Source organism: Aythya fuligula, chromosome 14 (genome assembly GCF_009819795.1).
Source record: "Aythya fuligula isolate bAytFul2 chromosome 14, bAytFul2.pri, whole genome shotgun sequence".
NCBI lineage: Eukaryota > Metazoa > Chordata > Aves > Anseriformes > Anatidae > Aythya > Aythya fuligula.
Genome location: NC_045572.1, coordinates 15,693,555 through 15,711,492, shown reverse-complemented (window position 1 = coordinate 15,711,492; position 17,938 = coordinate 15,693,555). Strand labels below are relative to the sequence as shown.

The 17,938-nt window shown below is 38.1% G+C and overlaps 1 protein-coding gene across 2 annotated transcripts in view; it reads left to right on the top strand.

Moving 5' to 3' along the window:
• SPOCK1 (SPARC (osteonectin), cwcv and kazal like domains proteoglycan 1) overlaps positions 1 to 17,938 on the top strand; it is a 285,128-nt gene that overhangs the window by 185,769 nt on the left and 81,421 nt on the right. For both annotated transcript variants that reach the window (XM_032196945.1, XM_032196944.1), the window contains one exon: positions 4,049 to 4,181. In XM_032196945.1, the coding sequence (XP_032052836.1) occupies positions 4,049 to 4,181 (133 nt within the window). The remainder of the gene's footprint in view (positions 1 to 4,048; positions 4,182 to 17,938) is intronic.

Sequence of the window (17,938 nt, the reverse complement as noted above, 5' to 3'; positions counted from 1 at the left end):
TCTTTACTTGGAAGACCCAGGCTGGAGCATGGGTTTTGTGGCTTTGGACGTGCAGCGTGGCTATCCAGAGCTACTGTGAATGGTGTCAGGAGAAGGAGGAGGATGATGATGTCTGGAAACTCTGCTGCGTTCTTCGTATTCCTGTGCAAGCAAAACAGATGTGGTTTTCCTGTATTTTCTCAGTATGTGGTAAGTATTATGTCTGTATAATGAGTAATGAAGCTGTGTTGGTGTGCATTCCCCCTGTGTTGAAGTGTGGATGTTTTCAGTCACTAAAATTGCCTATATGTTAAAATGTTAAGAGGTTAAGTTCTGTAAAACTTAACTAATCCTTGAATCCTATAGTTTTCAGTGCATCAGTCTGAAAAGTGAAAGCAGGCAATGTCTTTCTAAAAGTCTTAATGCTTGAGCAAGACATTCACATCTACATTCTTCTAGACTATTGGAAATACTTGGTTCAGTTGTCCTTATGAATGTGGCAGATACTTACCCCAGTGGGGAGCGCTTAGCTTGTTCTCTCTGCATAGTGGTTATTTTCCGATGACTCGTAGTAGATCCTTTTGACTCTGAGACTTAAAGCAGGATTAAAGTTGGTTAAGTTGTCGTGGAGGGAAAAAAAAAAAAGCTTAATTTGTTTTGGCCTGTCTTGCTCCTGACATATTTACTCTAAAACAAGATGATTAGCATAGTAAAACATGTTCCCAGAGTGTGTGAATGTGCCCTTCCATTGAGAAGGGATTTGCAGGCTGTCTGCTTATGGCAGCCAATATTCTTGTCTAGGTTTTAATTTGTTTGTTTGGATGTTTGATGTGTTGTTAGGGGTTATAGGCTTGAACAGCTTCCAGAAGCCTTATCGTGTCTTAAAATGTCACTCCAGAAAAATACACACTTAATTCTGGAAAAAAAAGATGTCCTCTCTAATGGGTACTTACCTGTGTTTTTGGCATTGAAGGGGAGGGGGAAGATCTGGGCATCCAGTTACAGCTTTCAATTATTGCTCTCTCAACCAAGCTGACAAAAATGGTGTTTGACTTGCTTCAAATACAGTGACATTTTGTGCTATTGTTTCTGACAAAACTGTAGCTTGAAAAGAATAAATTCGCTTTTGAAATCCAAATTGCTTCTTGCAACCAAAATGGCTTCCAGACTACAATGCCAGCAAAATCATAAATCCAGAAGTTAAAATCAGTGCAGACTTCTTGCAGTAACCCCCTGCCTCATTACGCACCTGATGTAAAGGGCTACTAAAATTGCTAACTTGTATTTTCCTTTGGAAAGAATAAAATGCTTTGAGACATACTCCGCTGTGAATTGTTCTTGTTATTAAATACCCCTTTGAGAGCATCAGTTCCCTTTTAATATCAAAAGATCCTGAAGATGAAGCAGCTTGGGAGAAGAGAACAGTGTTAATGCTGTTCCCTTCCAGGTATATAAATGAAATGCTTTGAATCAAGTCCAGGTGAAACCTTTATAGTTAAGAGACAAGGGGAGGTGCTGCTCTCACTGCTGTTGAATTCAAGGCACCTGCAGCAGGAGCAGAGCTTAGCACTAAGGCTGTGTTTTGTTCTCTTTGCTCTCCAGTAAGTGGTGGAAAGGGCCACCAGACTTGGTGAGCTGCTGAAATGACATGAAATGGTCAAATTTAAATTAATTTTTCTTTATTATTTTAAGTGGGGATGGGAGAGCAACAAAACATCATTAGTTCTAGAAAAATCTTACATCAGAATTTGGCTTTGCAGTACAAACCCTGAAGTGGCCAAAGCAGGAGTGAGTAAGGAAATGAAGAGGGGGCTGTAAGTCTGTGCAGAAAGGGCCAAGTGGCCATGCCAGGAGCAGACTTTTCTCTTTAGGGTAGTGTGAAATGCCTGAACAGAACTTGGGTCGCAAATGCTGTGTAATGTATTTTAGGCATGTCACTCAAAGCCTCAAGATCCTGTGATTTGTTAGGCATCAGTCTAGCCAAGAACTTCAATCTGCATTTAATTTTGATGAGGTGCTTGTTAGTTCAGTCACTCATCTCCATCCCGAATGCTTTGTGGCTAATGGCTTTGACAGAGGCACTAAATCATACATTTCAAGTTTAGCCTTTCTTCAGCTGTTTTTTCTATAGCCTCAAACTTTCTTCCTTTGAACGATTTTACATACAGATGAGTTTCTTTTGAGATTGTGGCAGTCAAGGGCTGTGGAAAGGTAAAGTCTGCTTTGAATTGTGATCCGTCCTGCTGCCTCCAAAGGAAGAGCTCAGCACCTTTCATGTCTCCGTTCTCCAGCCTCTGCTCATCAGTATCCACTACTGCATTTCACCATACTTTCACTCCCAGTTTGTATGCTTCTAGAAGTGCAGGGCCGTTAGTAAAGTGAATGAGCAAATTTTCTTGTCAAGCTGGAAATAAAAAATAAATAAATAAAAGCATGTAATTGAAATGGTTCCAGAAAATAAGATAATCGTTGCATCTTAGTTGGAGACATGGGGGCTACAAAGAAGCAAAAGTTACTGCTGGAAAACTTAAAGTAATGGTTTGTACAGCCCCAGCACCATGGAGAACATGTCTGCAGAGTTGTAGACTCAGAGATGAGCAACCTCACATCTGCAGCATTCAGCATCTGGTTTTAAAAAAAAAAAAAAAAAAAAAAAAAGGTGGGAAGCTGCTCCATGGATTAAGAAAACTTCTTCAAGACAGCCAAGGGAATTTAGTCTTTAAAACAGGGCTTCTATTTTCATAGTTTATGATATCACGATTGGATTCCTTCTGTGGACATGAGCTTCTATATAGTACTAGTCATCACTGTGACAAAGGTTATACTAGAAGAAAACTTTAACTGAGATGAAAGAACAGAATTTCTATTATTTTAGCAGCTGAATGTGTCATTACATCAGTCGGTATTGTGTAGCAAATTGCAAGCTGCAGCGAAATTGCTTTAAAATATATCTGTATATATTTTTCTAGAACTGTGATAAAGTCATTCAGCGGTGCATTGAAGTAAATTTCTAGTTGAATTGTTGTATCATATCTTTTCTTACTATGGTATAGAAACAGATGGTAGTTATTTTTCTTAAGTCTCCAGCAAAGCTGATGTGATCCCTTCCCTTGTAAATGTTTTCAAGTGAAAGTACACATGACCAAAATGAATCTGCATTGTAACATTGACTTGTGGTTTATAAAGCAAACTTTTAATCAGCTTACAACAGTATGCTGATGATAATTAGTAAATGTTGTAGCAGCCAAGTAGTTCATTATTATAGGAAAATGAGTCATTAATCAGAATCAATTGCACATTTTCCAATAAGACTGTAGAGCAGATGTCACTTCATACTTATTTTTAATGTAGTAATTGAGTAGACTGTGGTACAAATGCATGTGTAGAATTGGGGATGCTCTGTCACTCCGGTGTTCCTACCAGGACTGTGACTGATCTGAGAATAACAGCTGTTCTGGACCTGGCATATCAAGAATGCTGCAGCACATACAGAGTTCTTTGATTTTTATCTATACCTGGACATTCTTATAACCTAATATAAATAGCAATTGTTTTGAAACAACTTCACTTTTAAATTATTGATACTTGGTCTTAATCTGAACTTTGCCTGAACAAGAATTTCTTTTCATAAATGCCTTGAAGGACTTTGTTCCCTGAAAGAGAGAAGGGAGCAGTGCTAGCCACCTGTGGAGCTACCAGACAGTAGGTTACAGCGGAGTGTCTTTGCAGGCATGGAATTGGAGACCCAGTGAAAACACAACTTGGTTTAGTGTCGCATGCATGCCTCACCAGGAATGCGGTGTGGTTTAACAAAATGCTGTAATTAGAAGTGAAGTAGTTACAAATCAAAATTGCCAAATATTGTTTATCTAACAGTGTGAACCAATTTACAATATCAAGATAGTCTACTCCCACGTGCTATATAGAAGTATCAGTAAGAGATATACTAAACTTTCTTGCTTTAAATAAATACTGTGTTGAAAACCAAGCTATGCTTTATTCAGAAAAGCTTTCATTCTTCTGTTTCACACAAGCAGGTTCAAAAAAACTGCTGCCTCTTATTTTACAGCATTCGACAAAAGAAAGGAAACTTGGCCCAGAAGCACTGGACTGGACCAGCTAACATAGTGAAATGCAAGCCTTGCCCCATGATGCATGCAAGCCCTGTCTGTGGCTCTGATGGACATACATATACTACCAAGGTAAGTTCTGTTTGTGCCCTGAAATCCTTTTAGCAGTGACTGTGCAGACTATAATATGAAGATCAAATGGCTTTAGTTAATAGGCAGCATTAAATTTAAGAGTACTGTAATTTAATTTACAGTAGAGCTACTGTAGCTCTTAGTTTATTTCTGTAGAAAAAGTGCTAATAAATTTACACATTTATGTATTTGAAAAACACCAAATTAAAATGACAAACCAGAATTTTATGACTTTCATGATTCATGTTTCTGTAAATTGCTTGTTCTTCCTAAGGATGTAGAATGCTTCCAATATCAATGATGCAAAGAAAGGCATCTGACCAAACTGACTTGGTCACACAAGACAGTTCTAGGGTAGTTCTTGGCTTGGTTTGGTTTTATTTTCTTTAGATTTTGTCCCCAAAAGGTAAAATAACTTGACAGTATCATTGTTCTGTAATAGGTTGTTTTGTTTGTTGTTTTTTTTTCCTTCAGGCTGTTTTGTTAACGTACAACAATTTGTTTACATCTCTTTTAATACTCTTCTGTGCCAGATGCAGCATATATGGTACCATTAAAAGAAAAAAAAAAAAATCCCATAACCCAGGGAATTATCCCAGAGCAGGACTAAATTGGCTCATTGTTATACTAAAAATATGATCACCTTAGGGCTTGATTCAATAAAAGAAGCTGTCTTCACAGCTATTCAACAGTCCAGATTTGTTATTATCAAATAAAGCCTTCCATGTCTCAGATGCATGTTCCATTACCAGTGTTGCAGGCATTGGAAGTCATGTTTAGGGAATGCCCCTGAAGTTTTCTTCTCTTTCTGGTCCAAGGTAAGGTTTGACACCCAGTAAAACTACGCTTTAAAACCAAAGAAAAACCTTGGAGAAATACAGGAAAATAAAACCTTGAAGAGGGAAGGATTCTTTGTTGTGATATAGGTGCAGTGTCATCAGCACAGTTATTCTACATTCTCTTCTCAGCTGGGCAGCTTGTATACCTCATCCATTAACAGATGCAGGTATTAAAATGCTGCCACAGCTAATTCATTTAAGCCTCTACCCTATTCTGGCTGAAGGATTTGCATGGCCAAAGAAGAAAATCAGCAGAAATCTTCTCCTACATACAGAATACACAAAAAGTATTCTAAGTTGCCTGTTTAAACAAGCTGCACTTTTTAATACTCTCTAGGATATTTAATAGAGTAATGCACCATTGGTATTTAGGATTAAAATTGAGCTCACATTAAAATCGATATATTTGCCTCTAAACTCTTGAGAGCATGTGGTAGAGTGGTCTGTAGTAAATAGCCTTCACTGAGTATTCAGTCATCCTATTGAACTCACTTCTGTGCATCTTGCCTGTGTCACTGGGAGGCGTTTTATTTCTACCATAAAAGCCAAACACTTCATCCAAAATTCTTCAAATGTCATAAATTCATCAAGCTACTGTGCTAAGCTACAAGCCTGAGTGCTACAATAAAGACCCCAAACAATTCCTTTTGTTGATGTGCTTCACTGTCAAAGACATTTCTACCAGAAGTTGGGTGTTTGAGTTGGTTGTGGTTGGCTTCTTAGTTTTTTTAGATTTGTGGAATACTTATTCAGAAGCAACACTTGTTTATTGTGTTTTTAACTATGTGTTGCTTCTGTCCTAGTAATGGAAAATTGTAGTATTTTGTTGAACTTTTAAAGCACAGCAAGTTCTTTTCCTCGGCTTTTGTCCCCATTTTCTTCCTCAACCTGGAGCACATAAGGTTTCGTTGCTTTTTAAATACTCTGATGGCTGGTCACAATGCATATTTGTTGTTGCTTTTTCTTAACTTTTTTTATTGAAATCTCCTCCAGTGTCATGCTGGTTGGTAAACCTATTTTATGACATTCGGTCCTAGCAAGAGGATGCATGTCTTGTTAACCTTTACTAAATAACAGAGGTGCTCTATAGCAGTGCTATTGTTCTCTGCTGTATACAGCTTACAGCACTGTAAACCTGAGAGTGCATTATTACAGTAGCCTGTAGAACATGGTCGCTTCTATACAACTTCATCTAAAGGTTCTGCTTTGTTTATCTGTTCTCAAAGACAAAATGATAAATGAAGTGAAGATACTTTAGGTAGAGTATTAAAATTAAGTAATGTATTTTTAATGTCCTAACAAATAACATTTTTACTGTAAGTACAAACCATGAGTTGGTCTATCTTTTATGAATGGATTACTATAACTGCTTTCCCCAAATTCCTCATTAGTTTTCACCAGATGATGTTGTTCTTCCTTCTTGCTTTAATCCATTTCATCCTGAAGTCACTAAAATCACAGTTCTCCTTGGTAATTTTTTTCCATGTGCTGTGCAGTTGGCAAGTATTATTTCTGGCACTGCAGCGCTGATGTGTTCCATTATTGACTGTGCAAATACAACAAGGTGGACACTTGAGTGTGGGCAAACACCATGCTGCTCTGCATTCATGTGTATGTATCTGTATCTGGCTCTGCATCAGCTGCTTTGTGCATGTGCAATGATATGCTGGGCAAATGAAAGGGTGGTTGTTAAGCATGTAAGCAAAAAATGGAGAGTAGCCACTACATTTCAGGGAAAAAAGAGTCTTCTGAAATTGTCCGTTGGCCATCTACTCATGTAGTCACAGGCAGTATGCACAGGCACACGCTGGTGTTTTAATCCTTCCTGGCTCAGTTACATTTTGCCTCTTCCTGCCAGCACAGGGGTAGGAGATCAGGCAGAAGACAGGTTTTGACTGTATTCATAGCCTGGCAAGGCAGCATCAAAGCGTTTTGCTAATGACTGGAGGATACTGATCAATGCCATCGGTGATGTTTGTTCTGGAATTGCTTTTTTCTTCCTTTGGACTTCTAGCTGAGGTAAAAATGAATGAAAATGGAATAATATAGATGAAACTTGTGTGTCAGTAATTACACAGAAATACAGATTAAGAGGAAAAAAATATACACATCACAGGCTTTTGTTTAGCCACTTGATTTTAGAATAATTCTGGCTGGTTTTGAGAAGAGGACCATAATGATCACTGCTGGGCAAAACTGCGAACAAAGTAATAAGAAAGGAATTGAGAACAAGCACAAAACTTTATTGTATTATTATGGACGTCTCGTTTGCCTTCAGTTATCATCATTGTATCCCAAAGCTAACAGGGTTGAACTAGGAAATGCATGGAGAAAGGCAGCAGTGGTTGTCAGAGGTGTGGAACCTGCAAGGAAGCACAGAGTTCTGAACACTTTTGTGTTATTTTTATAAGAAATCATAGCTAATCATGGAAAAAGAATGTTGTGCTTCATAATGCAAGACCTCATGAAATTAAGTTAGTTTTAAAATAAATGAAGTATTCTTATTTTTTTCAGTTCAGAATTGTAAAATTCACTGCAGCATGGTATTGTGCAGGCTGAAGCTATAAACGGGATTTATATGAATCCACAGGGAATGGATCCACTGCAGGCTACTAAACCTCTAGCACACTGAGTCCCTAAGCCAGTGATTACCAGAAGCTGGGATGATTGGTATAGTTGGGCAGGAATGATTCGTTCTGTTCCTAATTTGCTCTTTCTTTTACTGCTTTGTAGTTTTCTCACTCTTCTTAAGGATCTGCAATTTGTCCCTCAGCCTAGTATCCTGCCTGCAGCACAGAGCTAGTGTGGCTCTTGGGTTCTTACATCAAAGTGGAGGCATCCCTGTCTTTAGATGAGGCACACAGATAATGGAGCTAATGTACTTGCCTTCACTGAAGTACTGCTGTTTAAGAAAGTATATTCCATTTCAGCTTTGAGTGGGATTGAAATTTCTTTTTGAGCTGGTCCTGAGTATTCCTTATCTTTGTTTTGCATTTTTAGTTTCTGCTTCAAAGATTAATTTCACATCTTTAAAACAAAATTAAGACTTCAGACCATGAGCTGGAATGACTTTTGATAAAGCTTGCGGAAGGCAGAGGATTTCTGTTTGTTGTGTTCTATTTTCCTGGAAACTAAGAAATCATTAAGGATTCAATTCCAGGAATGTAACTTCCAATGCATTTTTAATTGTTGTTCTTCTAATGATGTCTTAGTCATTCCTGAATGGATAAAAAAATCTTCCAGTCACACAGACGATAGTGCTTTTGCTATCTTGCCATATCATTTTACTGGTTTGCACTGTTTGCTAATCCTCAGGCTGTCACACTCTGTTCTAGTGCTTTCTGTAGAGATTGTGTTTTAAAAGAAAGCATTTTATTTACATTAATTATAGTGCTGATGATTCTGGAGACTGTCTGCCTATCCCCCCCCCCCCCCCCCCCCAACTATAAGGGATTGGGATTCTTCAAAGGCAGCCATTTGCAGAGTAGAGGAGGAAATGTTTGGCATGGGCTATGTTCTTGAACACTTTTACTGGAACATGACATTACGGCTGGACATCTCTAGAGACACTCAGCAACTGATGCTGTGCATAAAAACCATGAAATAAAATCACAGATCCTTGCTTAGGTTAACATCTTGTGTTAACATCAGGTCTGAGTATCCTCAGCATACCAGATCTTCTTGATGTTTTTCTAACTGAATGGATTTTCATTAAAACCAACTTTATTTTGATTTATCTTCATATATAGGAGTAGCACTGCTTCAAAGGCTCATCACTCTTTTTAGGTATAAAATCTTTCTGGTTCTTTTTCTAAGTGTTTTCAAAACTTGCCACAGTTATTTATCTGGGTTATCTTATCAGCTTCATAGAAGTGCTAAAGCTGAAGGGAATTAAATGATGTGGCTGTGGTATATAGTATTTTTTCCTCATGTTCTGTTGTTTTCCAGATGACAAACTTGTTTTATGGTTGGTGGGATTCTTTAGTGGTGCCAGATATTTCCATGTTGTGACATGACACGTTGAACACAGATGGAAAATCTGGTCTGTATTTACTCAGTCCTTGTATCCTGTTTCCAGTAATAGTTTCTGGCACTTCTTGGACATGTAAAACTTTGTTACGTATCTGGCAACTTTAGAAATTCTTTATCATTCTTTTTCTCTAACTTTGAACTCTCTAGGCTTTAGGTTTGTCAAAAACTTCACCGAGTTCACCTACTGCTTGCAGTGCGGATGTTTTAAAATATGTGAACTCTCTCCCCTATTATAAGACTTGCAAAGAGTGATTGCTGTTTCCTGGATATAAAGAGCTCTATTTAATACTCTGACAATACAGAACGTTTCCATAGTATACTGCAGTCAGTGTTCAAAGCTCTTTAAAGTACTAATGAATTAAGTTTGTGAGGTAAGGAAGCCCTGTAAAGAGCACTATGTAATTAGTTAATGTTTTTGTCAGCAACACATTAAGAATAATAACTGTGTAGCTGTCAGTTTTACAGGAAGTTTAATTAAGCTAGTTAATAAAGCAATTACCTGAACATGACGATGACTGCACTTAACCAATCAGAAAATGAAAATAGGGATGATCTTAAATTACAAAACATACCACCTCAATGACTAATGTACCCTTCAAAGATGGAAAGGTACATTGGTATAATTATTATGCTCCTAATTAGGTACATTGTTGTTCTGCAAATTTTAATTAAATCATTGCAAACTAATTAAGTCTGTGATCATGTCTTTGTTTGAAAATGGAAAAATCACCTCCTGTTGTCATAACATTAGGTAACAAATTTGATATTAAGGGATGTGCAAGAGAAATAATTTTCCAGTGATCTTGAAATGGGAGAAAAAAAGAAAATAATGGCCAAAATAACCAGACATTCTTAGTTAAATGTGTGCATTGTGAGGGCTGATGTATTTAATTCTGAGTCCGTATTCAGAAGCACAACTAACAAATATTTATAAAGTGTCCAAGTGTGGAGAATCTTTAGTGCAGCATGGTTAGGGCTTTTATAACCCAACTCTCCTGGATTACCTGTCCTCTGGGCCTGCAATGTTGCTATCCAGCTGTGGTGTCTGTGACTCAGCCTTTCCAAGAATACACCTAATGCTGCTCCTGATGGAAAACAAGATACTCAGCAGAGGCTTAGTGAGCTGCAAGACCTGTTCTGTCCTTAGATGGGTAAAAGGCTGGATGAAATTCAGTGCTAACTTTTTGCTTTGGATTGGTTCTGCAAGGGGAGATTGAGGAAAGACAGGAAGAGGAAGAGACAAGGTCAGATGTGGTTAAAAATCCATGGAGAAGAGAATGATGTCAGCCTTATTGTATTTGTTTTCTGTGTGAAACTTAGATTTCCCCCCCTCTTTTTTTTTTTTTTTTTTTTAAATCTGTGAACTCAATTCTTCACTCTGAGTTCAGAGTTTAGGCCCAATGTAAGCTATGGTGTAAGCTCAGGCCTGAACCCCTGTATGATGGTAGATCTGGTGTGTTACCTAATTCTTCTACTGACCTGTGCTGCAAAGAAGAAACGATTTGTATCTTCCCCTTTCATATCTTGGAAAGATTTGGTCCCTCACACTAAAATACTGTGAGAGCTACTTTGAAGTCGTAATGAAAAAAAAACTTCAATGTTTTTTGCTGTTTGTGTTAAATATGTCTAAGATGTGAAAACTCTAATAGTAAGCTTATTGAGGTCTTCTGAACAAGCTGGTCAGGATTTTTAATGTAGTATTCAAATGTATTTTTGTGGAAACTAATAGATTTCATGGAATATGACTGGAGTTTTCCACAGGAAAAACATCCTACTGTGTTGTTACAACTTCCATACTCAAGCAGTAAGTTTTCAGTGTTCACTTCTGTTTCATTGACTTGATTCATTTTGTTTTGGGGGTTTCCTACCTCTAGCAGCAGGTCTGGAGTCAGCATCACTGACTTTATTCTCACAAGTAACAGGGAAACTCCAGAAGACCTTGGGAAAACTAGAAACTGTCTGATATTGAGTGGTTCTGAAGATCACTCACTTGTCTGGAGCACGTCTAGCCACTGTACTTCTAGCAAGGTAGATCTTCCCTCTGCCTGTAGTCTGGGCCAGTGAGACTTGAGTCCTGCAAGCCAAAAGCTTTGTGAAGTTGTTATTGTGGAGAAAAGCCCTGGCTAATAAACCTTGTCCTGCAGAAGGCAAAACACAGAGCCTTAAACTCTGCAGCTGCTGCAAGGCACAGTACATTTGGTTTGAAGCATGGGTTGAGAAATGTTATTTGATGAAGTGGTATTTATCCTAAAGACATCCAATTGTTTGTTTACATAGATGTATATGTTTCTCAGCATGGTCACAAGGAATGAGCAAAGAATTGAGAATGAGGGAGATCTCAATTCCTTACTTGAGGAAGGATGGGATGGCTTTCATCAGCTTGTTTGAGAATGAATTTTGAAAGGCACAGATGGCATTTAGTCACCATCTGTGACTTTGAAAATTTATCCCTTCACCTCTTAGTTTGAGTTTCCCTGCTGCCCAATTAGATGTGGAAATTCATGTCTTTGAGTGCTGAGCACTTGTGGAGGGTAAAGTAAATCACTTCTGCACAGCTTTGCTCCCAAGTTAAGCAAATTTTAGAAGTAATAGAGAATATTGTGCTTAATTTTCTTTATCTTGTAATAGGATTTTTGGTCCTAAGTTTGGGTTTATTCCTGTATGTGTTCAGTGCTGGAAGCCTTAGTATTTTTGTGGGGCAAATTGCAGTGATATTTGGGCTCTTTTTAAAAGGACTTGTGGTAACACTACTGTCAAGATAAAGTAAGTTATTTGTTACCAATATCGTTATAATCCCAAGGTTAGAGACTGGTAGGCTCAAATGTGTTGTCACAAATAAGCAAACAAAATCCTGCTCTGAGAACTAAACTGAGCTACTGTCCCCAGTCTTAACTGTGAGCCTGTGGATTTGATGTGTTCCTGTGCAACAAGTCTCTTCAGTTGTACTGCTGGCCATTGGTTAGTGTATTATCAAAGGCATTTCTATGTAAGTAAAGGGCTGTGGTATAGAAAACTATTAATTTGGTAACAAAACATGTACTTTATACCATGAACTGTCACAGCCGATGCAGCTTGCTATAATCCTCTAGATTATACTGGCTCCCCTCCTAGTTGTCTCTTTTCGTATAGCATGTAGGGTACATCTGTGTTTCTGGGACCACAGTTTTCTCTCTCACATTAGTAGAGGATTAAGGAACTCTTGCAATTATTAGAGATCTTGCAATTTCACATCAGCAGGACTGAAAGAGGTTTTGACCCCATCTGCTAAAATTAAAGAAATATCTAATGAGCGTTTTATATAAAAAAAAAAAAAAAAAAAAAAACAAAAAACTTTAATAAAGTTAAATACTGAAAACAAATGTGTCAGAGGTGTCCTAAGTCAAACCATCTGATGTTTAGTAGCTCATGCTTGAGGGCAAGTATTACAAGGAATGATACGATGTCACCAAACAAGTCAAGATGCTTTATTGTTCATCAAAAAAATTGTGTACCTTGTAAGGGATATTTTTGTATGTGCTCTAAAAATGACACTTATTGCTTGGTCAGTTAATGTACTCAGAAAAATGTAGTTTCATCTCCTACTTTCTTTCTGGTGCAGCCTTTAGCCCCAAGCCAAACAAATCAGTGCTTTCCCCTGGTACAGTAACCTTTGTTAAACTTTGAGGGAGCTGGGAAGTATAACTTCTGAACTCTGTTCAAATAACCAAGTGATCCAGCAAATACTTCTGCTTCCTTTCAAATCCCACTTAGTTTTGTGTTGACCTGAAGAAGCTGCTGCTTTTTGGTAATGTCAGATAGTAAATTCAAAATCCCTAGCAATCCTCTACCAATTTTATATCATAACTGAGAGTAGCCAGGCTTGCATATCCACTGATCTGTGCATTGTGACAACTTCTGGGACAGCTTCCCAGTTAAACTCTGTGTATATGTGTATGTTCATAAGACTTTTCACCTGGCATAGTACTAACTGTGTGAGCAGCTGAAATAGTTTTTCCTCTATTTGTTTATTCACCACAGAAGGTTCTAAGAGCTCTGGTCAGCCCTTACAGGATAAGAACTACCTGGTCACGTTGCAGGCTTAGAGGATCTATAAAGGAGTACGATTTGGTACCCATCTTTAAACTGGAAGACACTGGTCTATCATCTATGTTTTACAAAGTAAATGAACACTTTGATCTAGAGAACAAGCCAAAGACATTTGTGTTGGTGATTTTTCTGTGGCTGAGCTGTTTTTTTATTTTATTTTCACAACCACATTAGATTATTTTAAAGTGTATTTGTTGCTCAAGTACATCACCAAAAATGACTTGCTTGGGCATGTTTACCCCAAAGGAGAGAATGCTAGATGCTGTGTGAATAAAAGCGTAACTTGGGACTTTTTCTTAAATGTGGGGAAGAAGCCAGCACAGAATGACAGAAGACAATGTACTTCTTAATAAGCTTCTACATTAAAATTACAGCAGGTGCACAGGGAGAAGGAAGAAAGCAGTGAGTTGACTGTGGCTTGTGGACTTTGAATTATTGTGTCAGTAGTGATAGATGGAGCAAACAATAAAATCTGACCTGTCACACTATGCTTATGAGGCTATGAGCCTTAAGGCATTTGTAATTGGTTTCAGCCAGCGATGTTAATGAAGGTGGATGGGAAAATTAGATTATTTGAACAATACAGACTGCCTTATGTTTTTAGTATGCAAAAAAAGCAAAAGAAAAGGCTTGAAACTCGGAGGCTGAAGCTGTGAGGCTTGTTCTCTGTAAACTCTCTTGTCCCTTCATAATAGAGCAGGCAAAGAAATAGCTTTTAAATAACAGGTTCACACTGTAGAATGTAGGTTATTTAAAATGATTCTGTGGGGCATAGTTTTTAAACAGTGTGTGGGAGGTGCAATGCACATAGTTTCCATTAATAATAATGGGATTTATGTGTGTACTTTATATTATGCTTCGTGCTCAAATGTGCCCCTATAGTATAGACTAGAAAATGCATCCTGAGGCTGACATTACTCAGTGTGTTGTCATTGTGGCATGAAGTGCACAAATGAATGCATTTCTTGTATTTGAAAAATATGTGGATTGTAGACATACAAATAAATTGTTGGAAACAGTAATGCATAAAATAAATCATATAAAAAGTGTTTAGTTAGAGTTAAAAAGAAATCCCACTGATATTATCTGCGTAATGCTGAGGATATACTGAGGGTAACACTGGGATAGTTGTTGCATGTAAAATGATATAAGGATTTTTCGATGAGAATTCTTTTCTATAGAAAAGTGTCAGTCTGAGCTCATAGTGTTTTCTTAAAAATCACTAATCTGAACATTCACTGACTTTAAGGGAAAGCCCAAAATTTGTAGGGGAACCTGGCTGTGCCCTCAGAAGCATGAGTACCCTGGGCTGCAAATGCCAGAACCTGCTTACTGGTACCTTGCAGGTTTACAGTTCTCCCCGAGCAGAGAAGTAATGAAACAAAGTGGAAGTGGTAGAGTTAGGACAAAGTCCTCCAAGTCTTCAAACCATGGAATCATCTTGGTTACCCTTTGATGGCATGACAAGGGTTGGGCTGTTTTTAGAGACTCCTTTCTTCCTTCATGGTCTTCATGGTCTGTGGAAAGGAGAAAGAAAAGTGGCGATACTATTATGCTGGGAATGGGAAGATGTTTTAGGGGACAAACACAAAGGAGAAAATCGGCTTCCTTCATTCCACTGTTTGCAGGATATCTTATACTGGACCTATACCTAGTTATTATCATTTAGATGATACAAGTGGGCTCCTCTGATCCACAGAGATTTCTTCCCAGAAACAGAATGGAAACAGCTCAACTAGTTGCATTCTCTCAGCTGTTCATCAGTGCCTAACTTAACAGACAAAAGCAGTGCAGATAGTTCAAGCTCCTTGTAGCTATACCCGCTCATTCCTATTTCTGTATAGTATGGACAGTTCTCCAATGATACGTACTTCTCCTTTTTCCATTTTAATGTGTTGTTTCTGCAAATAAATATGTAGGGGAAAAGGATCACATTGTCAAAAATACAAGATTCCTCTACTTTGCTGCAATGTAATCCTAGTAAAAGTAGTTTTTGCTGCAAATATGCCTCATACCACATTTTCCCTAGGAACAAAAATCAATATATGTTTTGTTCCAAATGTATGGTAGTGGAGGATATTCTCTTGTTAATGCAATCTTTTGTCTTCCATTGTTGTTACCTGTGCAAATTGAGGAAGGAACGTGAAGTGGGTCACTTTAGGTCTAGCTAGCTGTATTCATTTTTTTTCTTGTAGTAGATTGTAATGAATAGGTAAGGAAATAAAGGAGAAAGGGAAGTTTTCTAGTTTGGATTTCAGTAATGCTAGCTGTGAAACTTCAGTATGAATTTCTGCAGACTGATAGAGCAGACGACTCAAAAGACTCTTAGTAACCTGCATTCTCACCTCAAAAAAGACCTTTTGAAAATGAGTGATTTGAGGGGGAGACAGTGCTGAAATGTCTCTTAAAGAAAAGTTTCCTTGGTAGCATGGACAGGGTAGAGAACCTTTTAAAAACTTTAGCAGTTGAATGGAGATGGTTTTTCTTCAGTCAGTGGCTCAACATAGTTTCAGTTCATTTGCATTGCATTGATGAGAGAGTTCTTAAATGCAAGGAATTATTCATAGGGAAGCAGAAGCTTTCAGAGGAGAGATGGCACTGTTATTCAAGCTGTCTCATCCAATTTCTGCACAGGACAGAAAAGACAAGAAAACCTCATAGGATGCAGTTCTAATCTGGGTTCTGCCCAGCCTCGCAGAGTTTGCCCTGCAGGACATCTGCAAATAGATCTCATGTCCTGGGGCAATACATGGCAGCATCATGCAAATCCTCCCTATTTGATCTTGTCTCTTCTGCAGATTACATCAAACTCCACTTGAGCACCATCAGGATGAACTGGAACCGTTGATGGGACTCAGACAGCAGGGGAATTATTTTTGTCCTATTCTTGTATGTCTCTCTGTGGCTGTGCACCACATGGTTCTTGAAAACTGGCCTGCAGCCTCAATATTTTGTGTTGAGACATAGAATTTCTTTTCTAGCAGACCAGTAATCATATCACATAATGCATTTTGTCTACCACCGTGTGCTGTTCTGTCTTTAGGTGAATCTGGTCTCTTATTTTTTCTATTTGAGCAGTTTCTAGTTCCAGTTAGGACCTAACTGAAGTATTACATTGTTCTAGCTAACTGGAAAGGTGGAATCTGGATTTATTTCTAATTGCTTGTAGCTGCCTTGTAATCTCAAGCATAATTAAGTGCATTGTTTGCACAGCATTCTCACACCTACTTTGGATTAGGGTGTGAGAGGATAGGATAGGACAGACATGATAATGTCCGTTTTTAAAAAAAAAAAAAAAAAAAAGTTCCTATTATGGTTGTAAATGCTCTGAAGTGACTTTCTTCCTCTGCACTACAGCTCCCTTTGGAGGCTGGGCTGAAATGCTAAGAGCCTTAAAATCGTGAAAAAAAGTGCTCTGCTTTGAAACAGGCTTTGGATGGAACTCAAGACCTGCATTAAGTACTGCAGCAGTAACTAAAGTGAAGGCCAAATTTGTGCAACCATTACATTTTGCTGTTTGTTCCCAGGTTGCCTCTTTCTACATCTAGGTCAGTGTGTATCTGCATAGTGTATTACTAAAAGAACTGCCCTTGTTTTTTCTCCAGCTGGATCACCAAGTAATTTACCATCCCTGTTACAGTGCTGTGCTTCTGTTCTGGTATGGGCAGAGTGCCCTTGTGTTCAAGGTTGGTCTCATGCAGACGATGCGCTGTCACAAATGGGCCTGTGACAAAGACATCTGCTCTGGCTTACAGCTGGAGTCCCCAACGCCCATAATTATGCCTACTTCCCCAGAATGCAGTGGAAGCTTGGCTGATTTTGGATTTGCGTGATTACGCTATTTCTGGCTAATTTGGCTAATTCATAGTGTTATTAAAATTTCAGTTTTGTATGCAGTTTTTCCAATTTTCACTACTACCCACACAGAATGAGAATACAAGCGACGAAGTACAAGATTCTCCTTGAAAATCTCAGTTGATAAGTAAGGCAATTTAATATAAGTGTTGGATACAAGTGCACAAAAGACAAAAGATAGAGAATGTTTTCAATATTGTTTCACAGGATGAGACTATTAACAAAGCTAAATTGTAGTCATTGAAATTGTAGTCATTGAGATGCTTTTCATTTTCTTCCTTTGTCGCTTTAACTTGTCTTGAGGCTGGAATTAGTTCTACCCCTAAATTTAAACCTCAAGTTCTCAAGAAAAAGGCAATTGCTAAGCCTGTAGAATTTATTTCTGAGTGGACCAATACTATTGACCCTGTGAAACAAACTTACTGTAACTCTTCAGTTTTAATATTGGGCTAAGGTAGAAGTAGAAATGATACTTGCAGAGAAATAATGGAAAGAACAACTGTTCTGGAAGGGAAGCATTGGCTAGGATGAATGTCTGGAATGCACTGTACTGCTTACCAAATCTCAGTTAATAATTAAGCGATAGCATAGGGATAGTTAACTTCTTGGGGGTGTAAAATTACTAGCTCCTGCAATTCCTGTTTCCATTGTCTGTGTCCCATTATTTTCACCAGTACTTACCAGGCAAAGAAGAGAATCACCGTGACTTTTCATGAGTGACGTTTCTTCTACATACTTCCGCTGTGGTTGGGAATAGGCTTGCAACATCTGGAGTCTTAAATATGTGGCATTATTTTATCTTTCAGTACCATTCAGAGTGTAGTTATGATATAAGGTGAAGCTAAAGCTGAGGATAGAGATGTTTTTAAATATATAGCTAGCAACAGCACATGGGAATGAGATGTACCTCCCATGAAATAGTTCTTACACTGCCTTTTAATATCC